General features: G+C 44.5%; 1 protein-coding gene across 1 annotated transcript; it reads left to right on the top strand.

Moving 5' to 3' along the window:
- Positions 1–7929: 7929 nt before the first annotated feature.
- Positions 7930–17375, top strand: thbs1a (thrombospondin 1a). Its single transcript, XM_076161605.1, has 22 exons — positions 7930–8101; positions 8204–8289; positions 8490–9046; positions 9169–9247; positions 9394–9483; positions 9587–9696; positions 10026–10151; positions 10537–10630; positions 10722–10895; positions 10993–11169; positions 11269–11442; positions 11542–11822; positions 11922–12140; positions 12246–12353; positions 12771–12930; positions 13021–13139; positions 13560–13794; positions 13976–14203; positions 14306–14577; positions 14680–14777; positions 14870–15009; positions 15103–17375. The coding sequence occupies exons 2-22, from the start codon at positions 8226–8228 to the stop codon at positions 15108–15110; spliced, it is 3513 nt and encodes a 1170-aa protein (XP_076017720.1). The 5' UTR covers positions 7930–8101; positions 8204–8225; the 3' UTR covers positions 15111–17375.
- Positions 17376–17788: the final 413 nt, after the last annotated feature.

Below are 17788 nucleotides of genomic sequence, written 5' to 3'. Positions count from 1 at the left end.
CGTCTTGCATAAAATTAACATTGTTTAAAAAACATGAAGACATACAAAGTGCTGCTCTGTGTTCTTCACGTGAACATGACTGATTACCGCCAAGGCCCCCCAAAACTGTATTTACTGCATGGTTGTTGTTGAAACAGTGCGTAGTGGTTCACCAAGCATGAGCCACAGGAAATATAATCAGAAGTCTTCTGTTTTAGTGCCCTCCTGAGCAACCGAAGCAACATGTGGCAAAGCTCCAACCCCAAGCTAGAGGAGAACGGGGCATTAACATACTGTATATAATAACTCGCATCCATCTGGCTGAGCAATCTATTTTGGAGTCATTGTAGCAGCACAGTACTCCACACTCAGCATGTTGCTCAATAAGCCCAAACTATACAGGGCCTATCGGAAAATATAAAAATGTATACCTTTAAAGTCGATGTAATGACTCTCCCTAACTTGCACTTAGACGCCTACAGATGAGAACCCTCTTCTTCACTTTCACTGTTTTATTCGCTCAACAACCCCCCGCAGCCTCAGCTACAGAGAGAACGCTAAGGGAAATGCAGTGATGGATTTCCAAGATGTTGGGACTACAAACAGAAGTCAGCACTTCCTTTAAGTGCTCTCCAAGCTGTGAGTGAGGACCTCACAGGCCCAAATGTAACAGATTCAATGGAAGTCAAGAAAGCCAAGACTTTATCTGTGTTTGGGTACATTCTTAGGCAGCATTTCCAGACACCAACACTGGCTTCTGATCAGGGACACTGTGTTGACTTTACCAATTGTATTCAAAATAGAAGAATGGGTTAAAGGGAGTAGAAGAAGATGATGGAGGTGAGCGTGATGGATGTTTTACCCTTTACCCTGTGAACAGTCACATAGTTATAGTGTATGTTATGTGCGTCACGCTCCATAAAGAGAGAAATCCCTTTGGAGTTGACGGTGGCCGTGGCTGCGCTGGCTTGGCAGACCTTTGGCCATTGCTTGGAAAGATCAACACCGCAGGCTGTAAATAAAGGCGGCTCTTCTCTTTATAAAGAGCAAAAACAGATAATAAAAAAGTGCTGTCATTAATTAGATTCCTCGCTATGACCCTGACAGACTCTACTGATTAGTTTCCAAGAGAGCAGCAGTGGAATGACTTGATGGCACACTCCCCAGAAGCCTGCACACACGGCAGCCAGAGCAGTAAATAATGCATGCTACATTTTCAGACTTTAACGTAACACAAAAAGGAAGAAAACCCTTACAGCGTAACAAGAATGCATGGAGTCTGTATACAAGTTGTGGCAAAAAACTGCGTTCAAATCATACATTTTTGCAATGCTTGAGAAATTTACTGCTGTTTTGTGGGAGACAGACGTGGACTCGTGCAGAGCCTAAGCTGGGAATTCCACCACAGCTCATGTTTAAGTGTGTAAGCGACGCTGTAGCTTAAGGCAAATCTGAGCAATAAAGCTACTGGAAAATATTGAAATAACACCTGGTTCTACTCAGCAAAAACATGTGCAAGAATGTAAAGAATTCCAAAGATAGAGCAGATTTAGCTCAAAAACTGAGAGTGTATCATAAAATAAGATTTTAATCAGTGGCTCATATATACACAAGCTTTGTTATCAGTCGTCTTACTCATGCAGGCAGAGAGACCCAGAGATGCATTCAGGTCAACAATGAAAATGTAGGTTGTTGTCTGGTTACCTCCGAAGTAGGTCAGTCATATGAAGACGCCGTCTCACCTCCAATAGTCCTGAGGGCTTTGGTGGTGAGACAGGAGGAGATTCCTGCCTCAGTGGGGATCTTCCCTGATCCTCTCACCCCAATAACAAAAAATGTGCTTCCTGCGGATGTTTGCACGAGTGAGTCCCAATAAACGATCAATAAATTATAGCTTTGATTGTAAGGATGAAGGCAACAAATAGATCTTCGATGTTGTCTCCTAAACACCATAATCGTATTGATATCTGCATAAATTAACTTTAGTATAACAAATCAATCTGATAAAGTTTTGGTGTTTTTTTGTGTTTTTTTTACCCAAGAAAACTTTGATTAAACAATGAGTCGGTTCAGTGAACAGAGGAATCCAATATTCCTCTGTTCCTCTCTCCATCCATGGGAGCACAGTACGGACAGTGACTGACGCCTAGAAGGGTACGTTCCTACATATAGAGGTTTTAAAGTACAGACAGCCACTCCACTGAGTTGTTCTTTTCTGGTTAATACCATTTTTTACATTTGAAAAGAAATAAGGTCATGGTTCCACAGTTGAACTTCTTTTACTCCACAGTTTGCTGCTCCTGTAAAGAGCCAAATAGAAAGCAGCCGGCCTCCCTGTGGATTCGTATTCAGGTCCATTAACTGATTTTGACAGAACTAGACCCTCTGCATCAGTGCAAAGCCATGATGTCATTTGAATGATGCAAACTGGCGCACTGTGGAGCGTTGTGTTTGAAACGGCTGCTCAATGTCTGTGGGAAGTGGCAGCATGGGGAGGTTTGGTCTCACCCAGCTGCCATCAGTGAATCTGATGCGCTACATCGCTAAAAGCCCTTCGAGGGGTTCATAAAGAGCACGCTTCCTAAAATCACAGCGCAGTTTGGATGGGAGACAGCCAAGAAAAGCAGAGCTGCATTGCAAACCAAACTGGAAGTGGGAGTGGGAGGTTGGAATAGTGCTGCTGACCTTTAGCTTGTTCTGCAAACCCCAATGCACAATGCCATCAGTGCAGTATTTTCAATTTAAAGCTACTATTTCCTATTGAGGAAATTTGGGAGAGACAGGCTCCGATGGTGCTCGGGCTCGCCTGGGTTCTCCTCGTGCATCCTCAGATCAAGTTCAAGTGCAGTGAAACTTTACTCTCAAATCTCTGGTGGGCTTCCTGGATGAGAGAGAAAAAGTACAAAATCGCCATAATCGTCCGGGAATATTTCTTCCTGGAATGAGATATGTGCCAAACAACCAATGATTCTAGCTGAAGGAACCTCAGCCGCCAGTCATGGGGGTCGGATTGCACAAACAGTGCTGAGCTTGAGAAATGAGTGTAACATTGTGATATGCCACTGTATGTTTCCACTGAGCATCAGAATGTTCTATGTTCAATGGTCAGTAATGAGTAAGCAATAAATGAAAAGTAATGAGTTTCATCACATCCTGCTACTTGGCTCAGTGCCAGGTATGAAGACAACAACGGAAACTTCCACTTAAGAATGTCAAGACTTCATATGTCAACAAATGAAAGTAAAACTCCCCTGCAGATTGCTTAGAAATGAGAGATAAACTTCTTAACTGACTTCACTAACCGCTCCATTAGGCTTTTTACACCTCTTTCTTATTAGATGTGTGTGTGTGACTTTAACAGCGACTTCTATTCTCTTTATCTCTTTTCATTAAGGCGGATACAAATATGGCACCAGTAAATGTGCATGGGGCTTTCATGCTGTTTTACTGAAACCAGGTGACTTCTACTTGAGTAAACTGTAAACTTGAGTTACTGGAGTCTTGCTGTCAGACTCAGTGCTATGTTCTCCTGTTAGCCTCTCTTACAACTCCCAGGCTCTGCAGATTACAATCATATTACACGTGATCTAAGTTGAATGTACCATCATTTCCAAACAAGATAGACTTTCCGTGAAGTCGTTATCCACTTGTGTGGCCACCAAGAACTCCCATGTTGGCTGATGACTCCCTTTGCTTTCACAGACAGCTAACAGCTCTTTGCTGTGCCTCTTTCAAAAGTCCTTTAACATTCCTGGCACAGTTTTGGAGCTGAGTGGCGTGTGATCTGTCAGCTCATTAGTCAAAGGTGTGCATTTAGCCAGAGAGACAAGTCGCCGCTCGGTGCAACGGCCCGGCCTTCCTGCATTACCGCCATCACTCAGCAGACCTGAGCGGTTCTGTGCTTGTGTAACTGGCGTGTAAGGAGCAGCATGGATGAGTTGGTGTTTCTCCGTGCACAGTAAGTGAAGACAAGCTTTCAGAGCGCCGCATCCATCCAACATAATCAGACTCTGACATCACTTACCGGAATCGAGCGGCGTCGCTGCAACCAATTAATCATTTTCTTCCATGCATGAATCCAAGGATGAGCGAGCTTCATGCCACCCCAAGATGATTTCATTTGTCTCCAGCTCCCAGCAGATTGGTTAGCCGCAAAGAGGCTCTAAATGTGGTTGTTTTTGTACCGTAGTCCCAATGACACCAGGAGTAAGCTCAGGCTAAAGTGTGGCTCAAACACAAAGTGACATCATCAACATAACAAGGAGCCCTTAGTCGACCAAAAGTGCAGCTTTAGTGAGTTTTGAGCTAAAGCTACAGTCAGTTCACAGGTGATGTTGATTCTACGCTTATGCAGGAGTTGAATGGGCCTTTCAGAGTAGTTAAGCAAAACAAAACAGTGAGTTCAGTGTACATTCAACATCAGCGAGGCTAGCTTTAGCTTTAGCTTAGGCTATGCTTTGTGAGGGCTTGGGGCCTTTTGACATCTTCAGTCATTCCAATTGAGCTACAGACCAACGAGGAAGAGAGGAAGTTTGGGCCATTTGGAAGATAGATTAGAATTCACTAGTTGACTGTTTCTTTCCTTGAGAATCTAAAATTGCACACCAGAAACAAAGCCTCCTTGAGTCCCTCTGAATTTAAGATTAGCGGCAAAGGAATCTGCATACAGCTTGTTTCAGAGAGCGTTTCTACCGTAGACAGAGAGCAGGTTATTATGTCTTTTAACAGAACATCGTTTCTGCTGAGCAATGCCAACTCCAAAGCCGCCGGTAATATCTGTGCTTCCCTCTATCCTTCAGAGGCTAAGGGTGGATTATGATCAAATTGGCTGAGGGTTACAGTCAATTCTCGTGTGCTGGCATCTGCAGGAGACAAAACAGCTGAAAGAAAATCTTCTCTGGCAAAACACTGCCATCAGTTCCCAAGAAATGATAACTTTTGCTTACCAAACCCTTTTGAAAGGGAATTCGGGCCTTTTGTTGTGCGAGACAGCAGATGACTGATCGGGTCCACAGTGATACTCTTGGCTGTGACTATAAGAAATTATTTGATCTGGATTATAACCTGTAACTTACTGTGTATTGCAAAGAGATAGTCAGCCATTGCAGGTTCTGATGTGTTAGAATAGTAGTGACTCATCACTGACATGTTAGCCTGCGGTAGCCACAAAGGCCTCTTATTCATGCTTTTCACTGAAAGTTCCTGACCATTCGTACTTTCTTTTCCAAGGAGATTGTTGCTTAAGTGTTCACAGTGAAGCTCAAGCCCCGGAGCTATTTTGTGACAGATGGAGTGAAGAAAAATGCGTTGAAACACGGCCCTCGCGCCAAAACAAAGTTGTTGATACACACCGGCCGTTGTTGCACTCCCTTCTTTGAACTCATCACAGATACGTGTTACGAGTTCTGCAAATAAAAATTACAGCTGCAGGGGACAACAATGGATCCGTTCCAGGTTGAGGATGGAAGGGAGTTAAAATGTTTGACAACTTACTCATAATGATTAATGTTCAATTATAGGTGAAAGTCTTAAAAACAGCAGCGCGATAAAGCCGGATCGCTGCGTCATCCACTAAAAGCGAAGCCATAAACCGCCATCCTTTACGTTCTGTTCCAATTCAGCATTCTGTTTCCATTCTGTCATAAAACGTGAACTTCAAGCGTTTGCCTTGACGATGGAAATCTGCATTGGCCGATCCTGTTGGCGTGGAAGAATCAAGGAGACAGCTTTTCAATACACCGTAAAATGCCTCAGTCAACAGTCAACAGCGTCTTGCATGGTTTTATCACAAATGTTAACTCGTCCCATCTTTTATCTATCATATGTGGTGCTGAAACAGTGTGCCACAAAAGTCAAAGTGCACAGCGAGCAGGTCAGACGAACATTTATTATTTGCTGGTCGCCATTCAGCCTGTCTTCATGGGTGAAGGAAAGAGTTTGTGCTCTGTCCTGTGCTGTTTGTGAATGTTGATGCACCCCTGCAGCTTTCACAGTTGGTACCTCCCATGTCTTAATTGGATAAGAACCCCTGAATTAATATAATAAGCATACTAAAAATATATTCCAGCGGCATTTTGTTTACAGTCTGTGCAGCCGTGTGACCAGATGGACTCTGCGACAAAACTGAGTGAGTGGAGAGGAAAGTATTCAGATCAAACCCAGCAGGAATGATGGTCAAAATGACAAAAAATAGGACCCAGGTTATAAAAATCTATAAAAATAGTTTTCCTTAATAAACTCTCTGGCTGTAACGACGCACCAAGGAAAAGACTGGAAAAGCCTAAATATACACAGGGTAACAGTTGCCAATGTGCTCGTAAAACGTATTTGAGGTCATTCTTGCCTGTTTACATCAGGTATTTTATATGAAGGAACGGAACACTACTGACGTGTGGATAAGCAGACATGGGCAGGCAAGCGGCAGCGGCGGCAGGGATCACAGCAGGGTAAACTTTTGCTATCTGCAGCCTGTTTCCGCCGCAGCGTTTGGCTCCGAGTTTGCGGGCACTCTTCAGAGCTTGGCACATCTCTGCACCGCCAGAGCTCACTCCCTGTTCTCCATCACCATCTTGCCAACTACACCTCCCACGCTGTGAGGTCACTGCCACACCCACAGAGATGTACGCAGTCACACCTGCCCATGAAACCCTTTCCCACGAAAAAAGGTTGAATCCCGACTCCTTCCTGACAGCTTGACCCTGTGAAGCGTCATTACGACCTTCCTGTCTGTTTCACCCAGGTACCTGCTGCTGTAAATCCTGCATGTCACAGAATCACCTGAGGTCCTAAAGAGCCTGCATTCCTCCAGTATGTATCTATACCTATTTTATGAGTATAAATCACAAGAGTGTGTAGGTGGCTCTTTGCTCTCTCTCTCTCTCTCTTTTTTCCAGAAGGCTTTCACCTCTCACACACATTCACTGTCCTTCCTCGGCTTTGCTCTCCAGCCACACATCTGCACTGTAGTGTGATTCCAAGAGTTGGAACACTGTTTTCCACTGAAAAAAAAAAGAAGAGAAGATTCTATCATTGGCCAGCGGAACAACACGGAGAATGTGCTCTCAGGACATGGCGGCGGTGTGGGAGGGAGGGAGGAGAGGTTAAAGGTTAAACGCTCAGCCATAAACTTTGACCTGACGTCACAATATGGAAAGAATCTATAAGCAAGTGAGAGCATGATCAAATATGTGACCTCATCAGAACAGAATGTATACCACAAGTCCATCCACCCTCCAGATAAGGATAGTGATGAAGAGAACGAACGTAAACCTGCGCACACACACACAAACAATCATTTACTAGATGTGTCCTCCTTCTCAGGGAGACTCAGACTCTCCCGGTGCGTTCTCTCTCTCATTCATTACTCAAGGAGTCCCCTAGTGGCCAATATGGGAACAGCAGGATGAGGACCACTCACACACACACACCGCAGCTGCATGTCATCACTAAAATATGAACTTCTCTTGTAAAAATACTTGAATGAAGGCGAGGAAATATAAATCAGTATGTTTAAGCAGTTTTCATCGGGACTTTACATCCACTCAAACTGGATTTTGTATTGGAAATTTCGACACTTTATTTCTTGATTTTGGATTATAGTAAAATAAATCTATCTTTTTATTGTATTTATCTCTAATGAAATGACAGGCACAGAAATTAAGAATGTTTAACGATTATTTCTTGTTTTTATTTAGCCGGAAACGATCACTTGGCAACGGCGTGTCGCTGACATATTTGTCCGGTGATGGTAATTCAGCTCTGGAATGCATTTTTTTCCGTGTTCCCCTCTTCGTGCGTCTCGGATGTTGCTCTGACTGGCTGTGAGGTAAGACAACAAGCCCGGCCCCCTTTTCTCCTGCGCGGCTCTGATTGGTCGAGACGGGACCTTAGGAATGTCCTTCAACTATTTAAATAGCTCCTGTATTCAAAGCTTCAGTAGAATAACTCTAAAGCGGAATAATAAGGTTTGGACTGAGCGCAGAATCATTTATAGAGACTCCACTTCTACAAATCGATGAGTTTCTTCACACTGAAGGAGGAGAAAAGAGGATAATTTACCACACAAGAGAGGACTTTCTTCATCATTTTACCTCTGACAAACTTCTTATTTTTCATTTTAAAGGTTTGTATAGGCTGAGATTTTATTTCCATAGATGAGCAGATTTAGGAGTGTTTTTTTAACTTTAAATGTGTAACTTTGTGTGTTGTTCTTTGGCTGGAACAGGGTTCATTTGAGACATTTGGACATGATGCTGTGTGGCATCTTTCTGCTGTTGATGCTTTGGAGTTGTGAAGGAGCAAGACTGGCAGGTGAGAGTGAAAGATTGATATGATGCTTTTGTTATATTCCGGAATTGTTTATTCCTCTAGTAATGATGTCATCAGTTTGATTGTATTTCGGTAATAATTAAATGAGGATTTCTGTAATGTAAGTCTGTTCACAGGGCTTGAAGTGTGTTTAAAGGGTTTTGATGTCCATTCTAATTCTGCCTTCTCCCTGTGGTCCTCAGAGAGCCGGGATGATAACAGTGTGTATGACTTATTCGAGCTCGCTCGGGTAAACAAGAGGAACCACGGAGTGAGTCCGGTCAAAGGCGCAGACCCGTACAGCCCCGCATACAAGATCCTGAACGCAGACCTGATCCCCCACGTTCCCGACAACTCCTTCAGGGACTTGCTCGACTCCATCCAGGCTGAGAGAGGCTTCCTCCTCCTAGCCAACCTCAAGCAGTTCAAGAAGACGCGGGGCAGCATTCTCACCATCGAGAAGAACGACGGATCCGGACCCGTCTTTGAGCTCATCTCCAACGGGAAGGCAAACACCTTGGACGTGGTCTACTCCACGGTGAGGCAGCAGCAGCTCGTCTCCATCGAGGATGCGGACTTGGCCACGGGACACTGGAAGAACCTCACGCTGTTCGTTCAGGATGATCGCGCTCAGCTCTTCGTGGGCTGCGAGGAGATCAACGTGTCCGAGCTGGACGTGCCCATCCAGAGGGTCCTGACCCAGGAGGTCGCAGACATTGCCCGGCTCAGGATTGCAAAGGGAGCGAGGGACAGATTCATGGTGAGTTCTTTATTGTTTTGTATTTACAGTATTACGATTTTTGAATATTTACTATATTTCTTTGTCTCTTATTTTTACATAATTTGTGTAAATAAATTAATTTGGCTTTTCTCCTCCTACAGGGAGTGCTTCAGAATGTGCGCTTTGTCTTTGGGACCACACTGGATGCCATACTGAGGAATAAGGGATGCAAAACTGGAGGTCAGTCTGAAAAATAAATGTATACATTTGCAAAATATACTTTAAGCATGTAGGAATACAAATATCACTTCTATTGGGACATATGTCTTCATCTGTGCTCCTGAAATTGTGAATGAACGTGTCTCCTCTCCTCTTTCCTCTTGCAGCGACCCTGACAGATGTCCTGACCCTTGACAACCCAGTCAACGGTTCCAGTCCGGCCATTAGGACAGATTACACCGGCCACAAAACCAAAGGTGAGACCTCTTCACTCCTAGAAAGCATTTTCTGCACTTTACGGGTCAGTTGTAAAATTTTATAGGTGGTGTAATTGACTGGACTCTTCCCTCCTTTTCTCAGACCCGCAGTCAGTCTGTGGCTTCACTTGTGAGGACATCGCCAGCATGTTCAAGGAGTTCAAGGGACTCGGTTTGGTTGTCAGGCAGCTGTCACTCGAGATCAACAGAGTGGTAAGCATCCAGAGCCGTCTGAGTCTGCTCTGTGTCATCCTTCAGTCTGGCTCTCTTACCCTTCTCTCTTACTCTCCCCCTGCTTCAATCTAACACATTCCCCGTGCATAGCCACTTGTCGCTGTAATGGCGGTCCCTAGCCAAGTCGCTAATGAGACCCATGTGAATACACAAATATGTTTGGCTGTCGTTTGCGTTTGCACTGCTTCACTAGAGTCAAGCAATGTCTTAATCACGCTCGGTGGATGAATCATTTGTATTGGAACCTTGGCAGTGTGAATGTTTTCCATCCTTGCGAACAACCCCTTTCTCTCTCCTTTTCCCACCAGTCTGAGGACAGCCTGCAGCTCAGATATGAAATGAACAACCACAGTGGAGTTTGCATCCACAACGGCATCGTGCATAAGGACAATGATGAGTGGACGGTGGACGACTGCACCGAGTGCACTTGTCAGGTGAGCATCATCACACCTGCTGGAATGTGAGCCAGGAATCAGATGAGGAAAACACAGCCTCATTTCCCTTATCCCTGCTGTAATGAAGTGATAATCATGTTTATGTTAGGGCCTTGCATCAACATAGCAGCATGGGGCATTCTTTCCTACCAACATGTATTGTAATTTGGTGTTAGTGATGGGAGGATGTAGTGAGGTTTATGTTTCCATCAACGCAGCAGGAGGACTATCCCTCATAAACATTATTCCATTAAGAAATATAGCAATTAGACTTGGAAGAGCACCAGCTGAGCAAATTTGTTCTTGCTGTGGTCAGTCAACCACGGCAAGACAGCACAGGCACAAGGCATTATTCTTATACTATAACAACCATTTCCCCATGCAGAAATCTGCTACTGTGTGCCGCAAAATTTCCTGCCCTCTGATCTCCTGTGCCAACGTCACCGTGGCCGATGGCGAGTGCTGCCCCCGCTGCATGCGTAAGTGTTGATTCACAATTAGTATTTGTCACATTTCATTTCTTTCTCCTCAAGTGAGGATGCTCATAGTTCATCTCTTCTCCTCATCCAGCTAATGATGGCGTAGAGGACGGCTGGTCTCCTTGGTCTGAATGGACCCCTTGTTCGGTGACATGCGGCCGGGGCATCCAGCAGCGTGGACGCTCCTGTGACCGCATCAACAGCAACTGTGAGGGCACCTCTGTCCAGACCCGTGACTGCTACCCCCAGGAATGTGACAAACGCTGTAAGTCACCGATCCTTTTCTTTAGCCCTGACACTATGATAATGCATATTCTCATTCTGACAGCATGATGGATTATGTGTGTGTTTGTTACTCACAGTCAAACAGGACGGTGGTTGGAGCCATTGGTCTCCCTGGTCCTCCTGCTCTGTGACCTGTGGTGAGGGCAACATCACCCGTATCCGCCTCTGCAACTCTCCCACGCCCCAGATGGGTGGCATGGACTGCCAGGGACAAGGACGTCAAACTGAAATCTGCAGAAAGTCACCTTGTCCTAGTAAGTCAAATAAGTCTTTATGATGAGCTGATTTGCTATATATAATTTATTTGGATTAGTTTGTTTATGTAAATGCCTTTTTAAAAATCATTCTTTTAGTTGATGGAGGCTGGGGACCCTGGTCACCATGGGACACCTGCACTGTTACCTGTGGAGGAGGAATCCAGACCAGGAAACGTTTATGTTCTGACCCTGTGCCTAAATTCGGAGGACGTGATTGTGGCAGTGATCGCACAATGTCACAGGTGTGCAACAAGAAGGACTGCCCGATTGGTAAGCACCCAAGATTTTATTATTGAATAAAATACATAATAATAAGGCACAATTTACAACAGACTGACCATTTAATCAACTAATTCCTCCCCTGTACAGATGGTTGTCTGTCCAATCCTTGCTTCCCCGGCTCAAAGTGCACCAGCTCCCCCGATGGCTCTTTCACTTGTGGCAAGTGTCCACTCGGCTACAGCGGGAATGGACTCACCTGCAAAGACATCGACGAGTGCAACGAGGTCTCTGATGCTTGCCATGTGCACAATGGGGTCCATCGCTGTCAGAACACTGAGCCAGGTTACAACTGTCTGCCCTGCCCGCAACGGTTCTCTGGCCCTCAGCCCTTTGGAAGAGGAGTGGAACAGGCCACTGCCAAAAAACAGGTTGGTGTTTTTACATTTTAGCTCTTCTCAGTTTGGATTTGGATGTGTGTTTGGGCCCCAAGGGCTTGCATTTCCTAACACTCTGTGTGTCTTCTGTAGGTTTGCACACCCCGTAACCCTTGTCAGGATGGCAGCCACGATTGCAACAAAAACGCCAGATGCATCTACCTCGGCATCTTCTCTGATTCCATGTTCCGCTGTGAGTGCCGACCAGGATACGCTGGGAATGGCCGCATCTGCGGAGAGGACAGCGACTTGGATGGATGGCCTAACACCGGCCTGGTCTGTGTGTTGAACGCAACCTACCACTGCAAGAAGGTAGCCAGACCTCACTTGGACATAAATACAAAAGGCCATTATTACCAATCTCCAAACTGTTATTGTGACGATTGCCTCCCTCACCACTCTTTTGTTTCCTTACAGGATAATTGCCCCAACCTTCCCAACTCTGGCCAGGAAGATCACGACAAAGATGGTCTGGGTGACGAATGTGACCACGATGATGACAATGATGGGATCCCCGATGATAGGGTGAGTCACGACAACAGCTTTTTTTACTCCACATTCCTGGTTTTCTCAGTGACCAAGAAGTAGCACTTAGCTGCAGCCCTCCTTCCTCTGGGCAACAGGAATGTTAGTCTAAGATGTTTCCATGCTTTCACCAGAGAGGCAAAGTGGAAAGCCAGCAGAATATGATATAAATAAAAAAAGTATCGTTTCGGCCTAAGGCCAGACTTTAGGACAGGGTGGCTTATTGCCTGTAATTCTTAGTGTGGATTGGAAAAGTCGGCAAGAAAAACGCTGTGGTAAAAATAGCAGCTCATTTGCAGCGGAATATTACAATCCAGCCTGAGAAACGTTTTCTCTCAGTGGAATAACTTCACTTGATGACATTTTTATCATGATATATTTCAGTAATCAAAATTAAATGTTTCTCCATGATTTTAGGACAACTGTCCAAGAGTGTACAACCCTGCCCAGTATGATGCCGACAGAGACGACGTGGGTGACAGCTGTGATAACTGTGTGTTTGAGGCGAACACTGACCAAACCGACACAGACAACAACGGAGAGGGCGACGCCTGTGCTGTTGACATTGACGGAGATGGTAAGCAACCATGTCCAAATTCAAACTTGACTTCCACTCAGCCTGACTCCCTTTTATCCAGCGAACCTAAGAGATGTTTTCACTCAACAGGCGTTCTGAATGAGAATGACAACTGCCCATATGTTTACAACGTTGACCAGAGAGACACCGATAGGGATGGAGTGGGTGACCATTGTGACAACTGTCCTCTCGAGCACAACCCCGATCAGGTAACGTCCTTACCTTTCACCTTTCACCTCAGGGGACATAGGGTGACCTGTCATGTAACTATGTCGAGGCTCCCTCTGAAAACAGGATCAAGGCCACAAGCTGCACCTGTATTCTGCTTTATTGAAAGAGAGGAATGTTACCTCTTTGAGGGGAAAGAGTGTAACGCTCCCTATTCATCCAGAGATATAAATGCATGTGTGTGATGTTGCAGAGGTGCAAGGACACTGAACATTTGTCTGAAAGGACATTGCTTGCATACTTGACAAGAGGCCACATTTGAATTACGTTCAGAGTTGCACCTCTGATGTTGTGGCTGGTGAAAAATTGCGAGGGGTTATTTGAAGTGAGGACAAGCATCATACAGTGTAGGAGTCTCGCCTTTGGGAAATCTCATCGTGAAGGAATTCTCTTCTCTACAGATCGACTCAGACTCGGATCTCGTAGGAGACAAGTGCGACAACAACCAGGACATTGACGAGGACGGTCACCAGAACAACTTGGACAACTGCCCCTACATCCCCAACGCCAACCAGGCCGACCACGACAAAGATGGCAAGGGTGACGCCTGCGACCACGATGACGACAATGACGGCATTCCTGATGACAAAGACAACTGCAGGCTGGCCTTTAACCCTGATCAGCTTGACTCTGATGGTGAGTCACACTCAGCACTGGATCTAACGAAACACTGCTGTCATTCATTGGCACAATGCAGGAAATACCTCACATCACTGAATATCCTCCTACAGGAAATCTGGGTCAGCTTCATAGAGACTAGCTCCTTCTTTGTGGTCTTTTTGACTTTCATGTCTAAATATTTATTTCTTCCTCTCAGGCGATGGCCGTGGTGATGTGTGCAAAGATGATTTCGACCAGGATAATGTTCTGGATATTCATGACGTGTGCCCGGAGAACTTCGCCATCAGTGAAACAGACTTCCGCAGGTTCCAGATGGTTCCTCTGGACCCCAAGGGAACATCCCAGATTGACCCTAACTGGGTGGTCCGTCATCAGGGCAAGGAGTTGGTGCAGACTGTCAACTGCGACCCTGGCATTGCTGTTGGTGCGTAACACAGGAGCTGATTTTTGAGTCACCTCAAAAATTATGTTTCATAAACATGCAAACTGGCAGCTAACCAATTCTAAACCATCTGTCTCCATTCAGGCTTTGATGAGTTCAGCGCAGTGGATTTCAAGGGAACATTCTTCATCAACACCGACAGAGATGATGACTATGCTGGATTTGTGTTTGGCTATCAGTCCAGCTCTCGCTTCTACACGGTGATGTGGAAACAGATCACACAGACCTACTGGTCCCACACACCCACAAGAGCTCAAGGCTACTCAGGTCTCTCCATCAAAGTGGTCAACTCCACCACCGGGCCTGGTGAGCACCTGAGGAATGCCCTGTGGCACACTGGAGACACTGCCGGACAGGTGAGCATAGAGTTGGTGGCACACGCTTAGAGAAAAATCACACACGTTAATACAGCTGGAGACAATTTTCCAATTTTGACCTTTGCAATCCCTCCTGTCCAGGTGCGCACTCTGTGGCATGACCCCAAGAACATTGGCTGGAAGGACTTCACAGCCTACAGGTGGCATCTGATCCACAGACCCAAGACTGGACTCATTAGGTAAGCTCAGTCCTATATGCTTGCTAAAGCAACTCTTACAAGCGCAAAACCAGGCAAGGAACTCACGTGATTACATTTTTTCTCTCATTTAGAGTGATAATGTTCGAAGGCAAGAGAATCATGGCTGATTCTGGAAACATCTTTGACAAGACGTATGCTGGCGGACGACTAGGCCTGTACGTCTTCTCCCAGGAGATGGTTTACTTCTCAGATCTCAAATATGAATGCAGAGGTGAGATATTTGCACAGCACATAAACGATGGCTTGACATTGAAAACATTCACCTAGGATGTTGACCCTAACATGTCTCCTTCATTTCTTTCAGACACATAATCGGACCAGTGAGCCTTCCAGACAAACCCATCAGTCTGTCGGTATGAATATATAGTTTAAGGACTTGGACGATATCTTTTTAACTTTTCCTTGTGAGAGAAATGCACATTGGTGGAATGACAAGGAAGTGATCTAAAGTGAGGTGAAGCAACCTCAGGACTTAAAGCCAAATGAAAGTTCAATGACGATTCTGCACCACTGCACCAAACTCAAATTGTGAGCACAGCACAGCTCCGAAGAAATTGGCCCTCTCACTTTGTTGCTCTGATCTGCGTTGACGGAGGGCCACAGTAATTGCTTTGCACACCTGAACTGTTGTTGGTTTGGCGGTATTCCTCTGTGGATTCCACAAAGGGAAGAGTTTTTATTAGTTAGTTTTATTTTTATTTTTGAGCATTAATACACTTCTGCTGTGGACTCAGAGATACTCGTTTCGATATGAAGAAAGCAGTAGGAGAACTTTCTTAGGTCGGGGATGTATTGTCCCTTGAAGGAACTGTTGAGGGACCATGGACAGTATGGACTGACTGTTACGATCTAAGAGTGAATGATGTTTGTGTGTGCGTGCATGTGTGTTACCCAACGAGCACAGGTATGAAGACGACCAAGTGAAATTTTATTGTTTTCTTTCGATGACCCCCTGACCCCACACGCTTGTAGACCTATATATGCACAGTCATGCATTTAGCCGAGGCTTAGGGCTGGCCCACAGGATTATAAGTAGACTCCTCAGGAAAGAACACTCGAAGAAATGGGACGAGAGCACAAAATTCAGGACAGCACAGGGCCCCAAAGCAAATATAAACTGCTTTGGGACAGTAGTAATGCCAATATGGTGTCTGTAATCTTTACTGAAACTGTCATGGGACGTAAAAAGTGAGGGCCAGTCTATTTCCTGCCACAAGTAAGCCATTAAATATGGCTGTACTTAATCATCTTTGCATTTGAAAGCTGTCAGTAGCCCATTTCAAATAACTGGAATATTCTTCTTTTAATTCTTTTTTTTAATTATTCTTTTTGAGGTAGGCAAAGTGTATTTACAGCATGTCCAGAGATCAAACATGTAGACAGAATTATGGCTCAAATACAGAAATACAAGATACATTTCCAAAATGTACAGATTACACTTATATTACACTTCTCTTAGTGAACAGAAAGCAGATATTCATAGGTGAAATAAATTGAGGAAAAGTGTTGCTGTTTATGTTGCACTTAATGGTAAAAAACAAAAAAATCCAGTCCAGATTTTCGAAACAACCCAACTAGAGGGCGCGCGCTTTCCCTGGCACCTGTGGTGTGTTTACGTGCGCTCTGCTTGGGTCGAGCTAAGTTGTCGTCATCGTTGTTGAGGAGACACGGTAACGTAACTTTAAATCTTTTATTAGAAACCAATTGTACAGATTTAGAAAATTATTTGTTCGGGGGGAAAAATCTGCGTTGCTTCAAAGAGTGTCTCAACTCCGCAGCTGGTTTACTCAACAATATGGCGCCACCAAACTAACGACGTTACAACATTGATGTCACATATATACATAACGAAATTAAGCGGTTTATAGTGCTTCTAAGGTCCTCGAATGGTAAGAATACAGCATCAAATCTGACGAAAGCAGTGAAAGAAAGCAGAAGATTTATCTGTTAACATCGTTCTGCTTCTAATTTGCGTGACTCTGGGCATGTGTGTACATTTCTGACGAGGGAAAATCAAAAGGAAACCCTTAATGTACAAAGATTACCTCATTAATTCTTTTTGTATTGAGGCCAGCAATACACAAGAATATCTTGTCTTAGCAACAGAGTTTAAATTGGGTTGGCTTCTTTTATTTTCTTTCTTTCAAGCAAGACTTTTAAGTACAATCATTTATATGCTGTATATAAGATATTTTTGTAGCAAAAGAAGCCCCAACAGGATCGTAAAGGATGAAAGATTTGTTGTCGTGACTGTTTGTGCTATATGTATTTCCTGTGCAGTTTTGATAAATTATTGTGTTTGTTTAATGTTGAGGTTATTTCATTTGTGTAGATACATGCTATTTAAATAATTTATCTAGAAGCGTGGCCTTATATGGAAGCGTTTCTGTCTGTATAAACTTATTTGCACACTGACACGAGGATGTCTTTGTTGTTTTGGTTTTGTATGTCTTTTGTATTATTAGTGAAGCTTTTCTATAAACATTTGTACCATAGTTTCTACCCAAAGTTCTGTTTATACTCCTATCTGTTATTTTGTAATGTCAAGTGAACAATAAACACTTAAGGAAAAAACTACTGAAGGCTGTTGCCATCTTTTGGGGATGATAAATCACGTTTAAACTCTCTCCTGCAGGGATTTGTGTGCTTGATATCTAATTTAATCAAAGTCTTCTCCCTGGAAAAGCAAAGGGAGTTGAACCATGCTGTGTCAAATGACTGGAATCCATTAGCGGAGTCTAGCGAAGTCTTGGAGAGGGGGAGTATCCTTGGGAGTCAACAGCAGGAAAACTCAACATGAGCTATCGCTGCCTTAACAGCACATCCATACAGATATGATTACACATTACACGGCGGCATCTGCTCACACCTTCAAACAAATCTCCACGTGAACAGCCGACATCAGGAATTCTGCACCGTTGAGTGATAAATTCCCTCACTTAAAGGAAATGTCAGTCTGGGCTAGCTGTAGGTTACTCTAGAAGGCAGAA

Source organism: Genypterus blacodes, unplaced genomic scaffold (genome assembly GCF_046128005.1).
Source record: "Genypterus blacodes isolate CSIRO-AG114 ecotype Tasmania unplaced genomic scaffold, CSIRO-AGI_Gbla_v1 ptg000112l_1, whole genome shotgun sequence".
NCBI classification, from domain to species: domain Eukaryota; kingdom Metazoa; phylum Chordata; class Actinopteri; order Ophidiiformes; family Ophidiidae; genus Genypterus; species Genypterus blacodes.
Note: the sequence above shows the minus strand (reverse complement) of the source record. Positions and strands in the feature narration are given on the sequence as shown.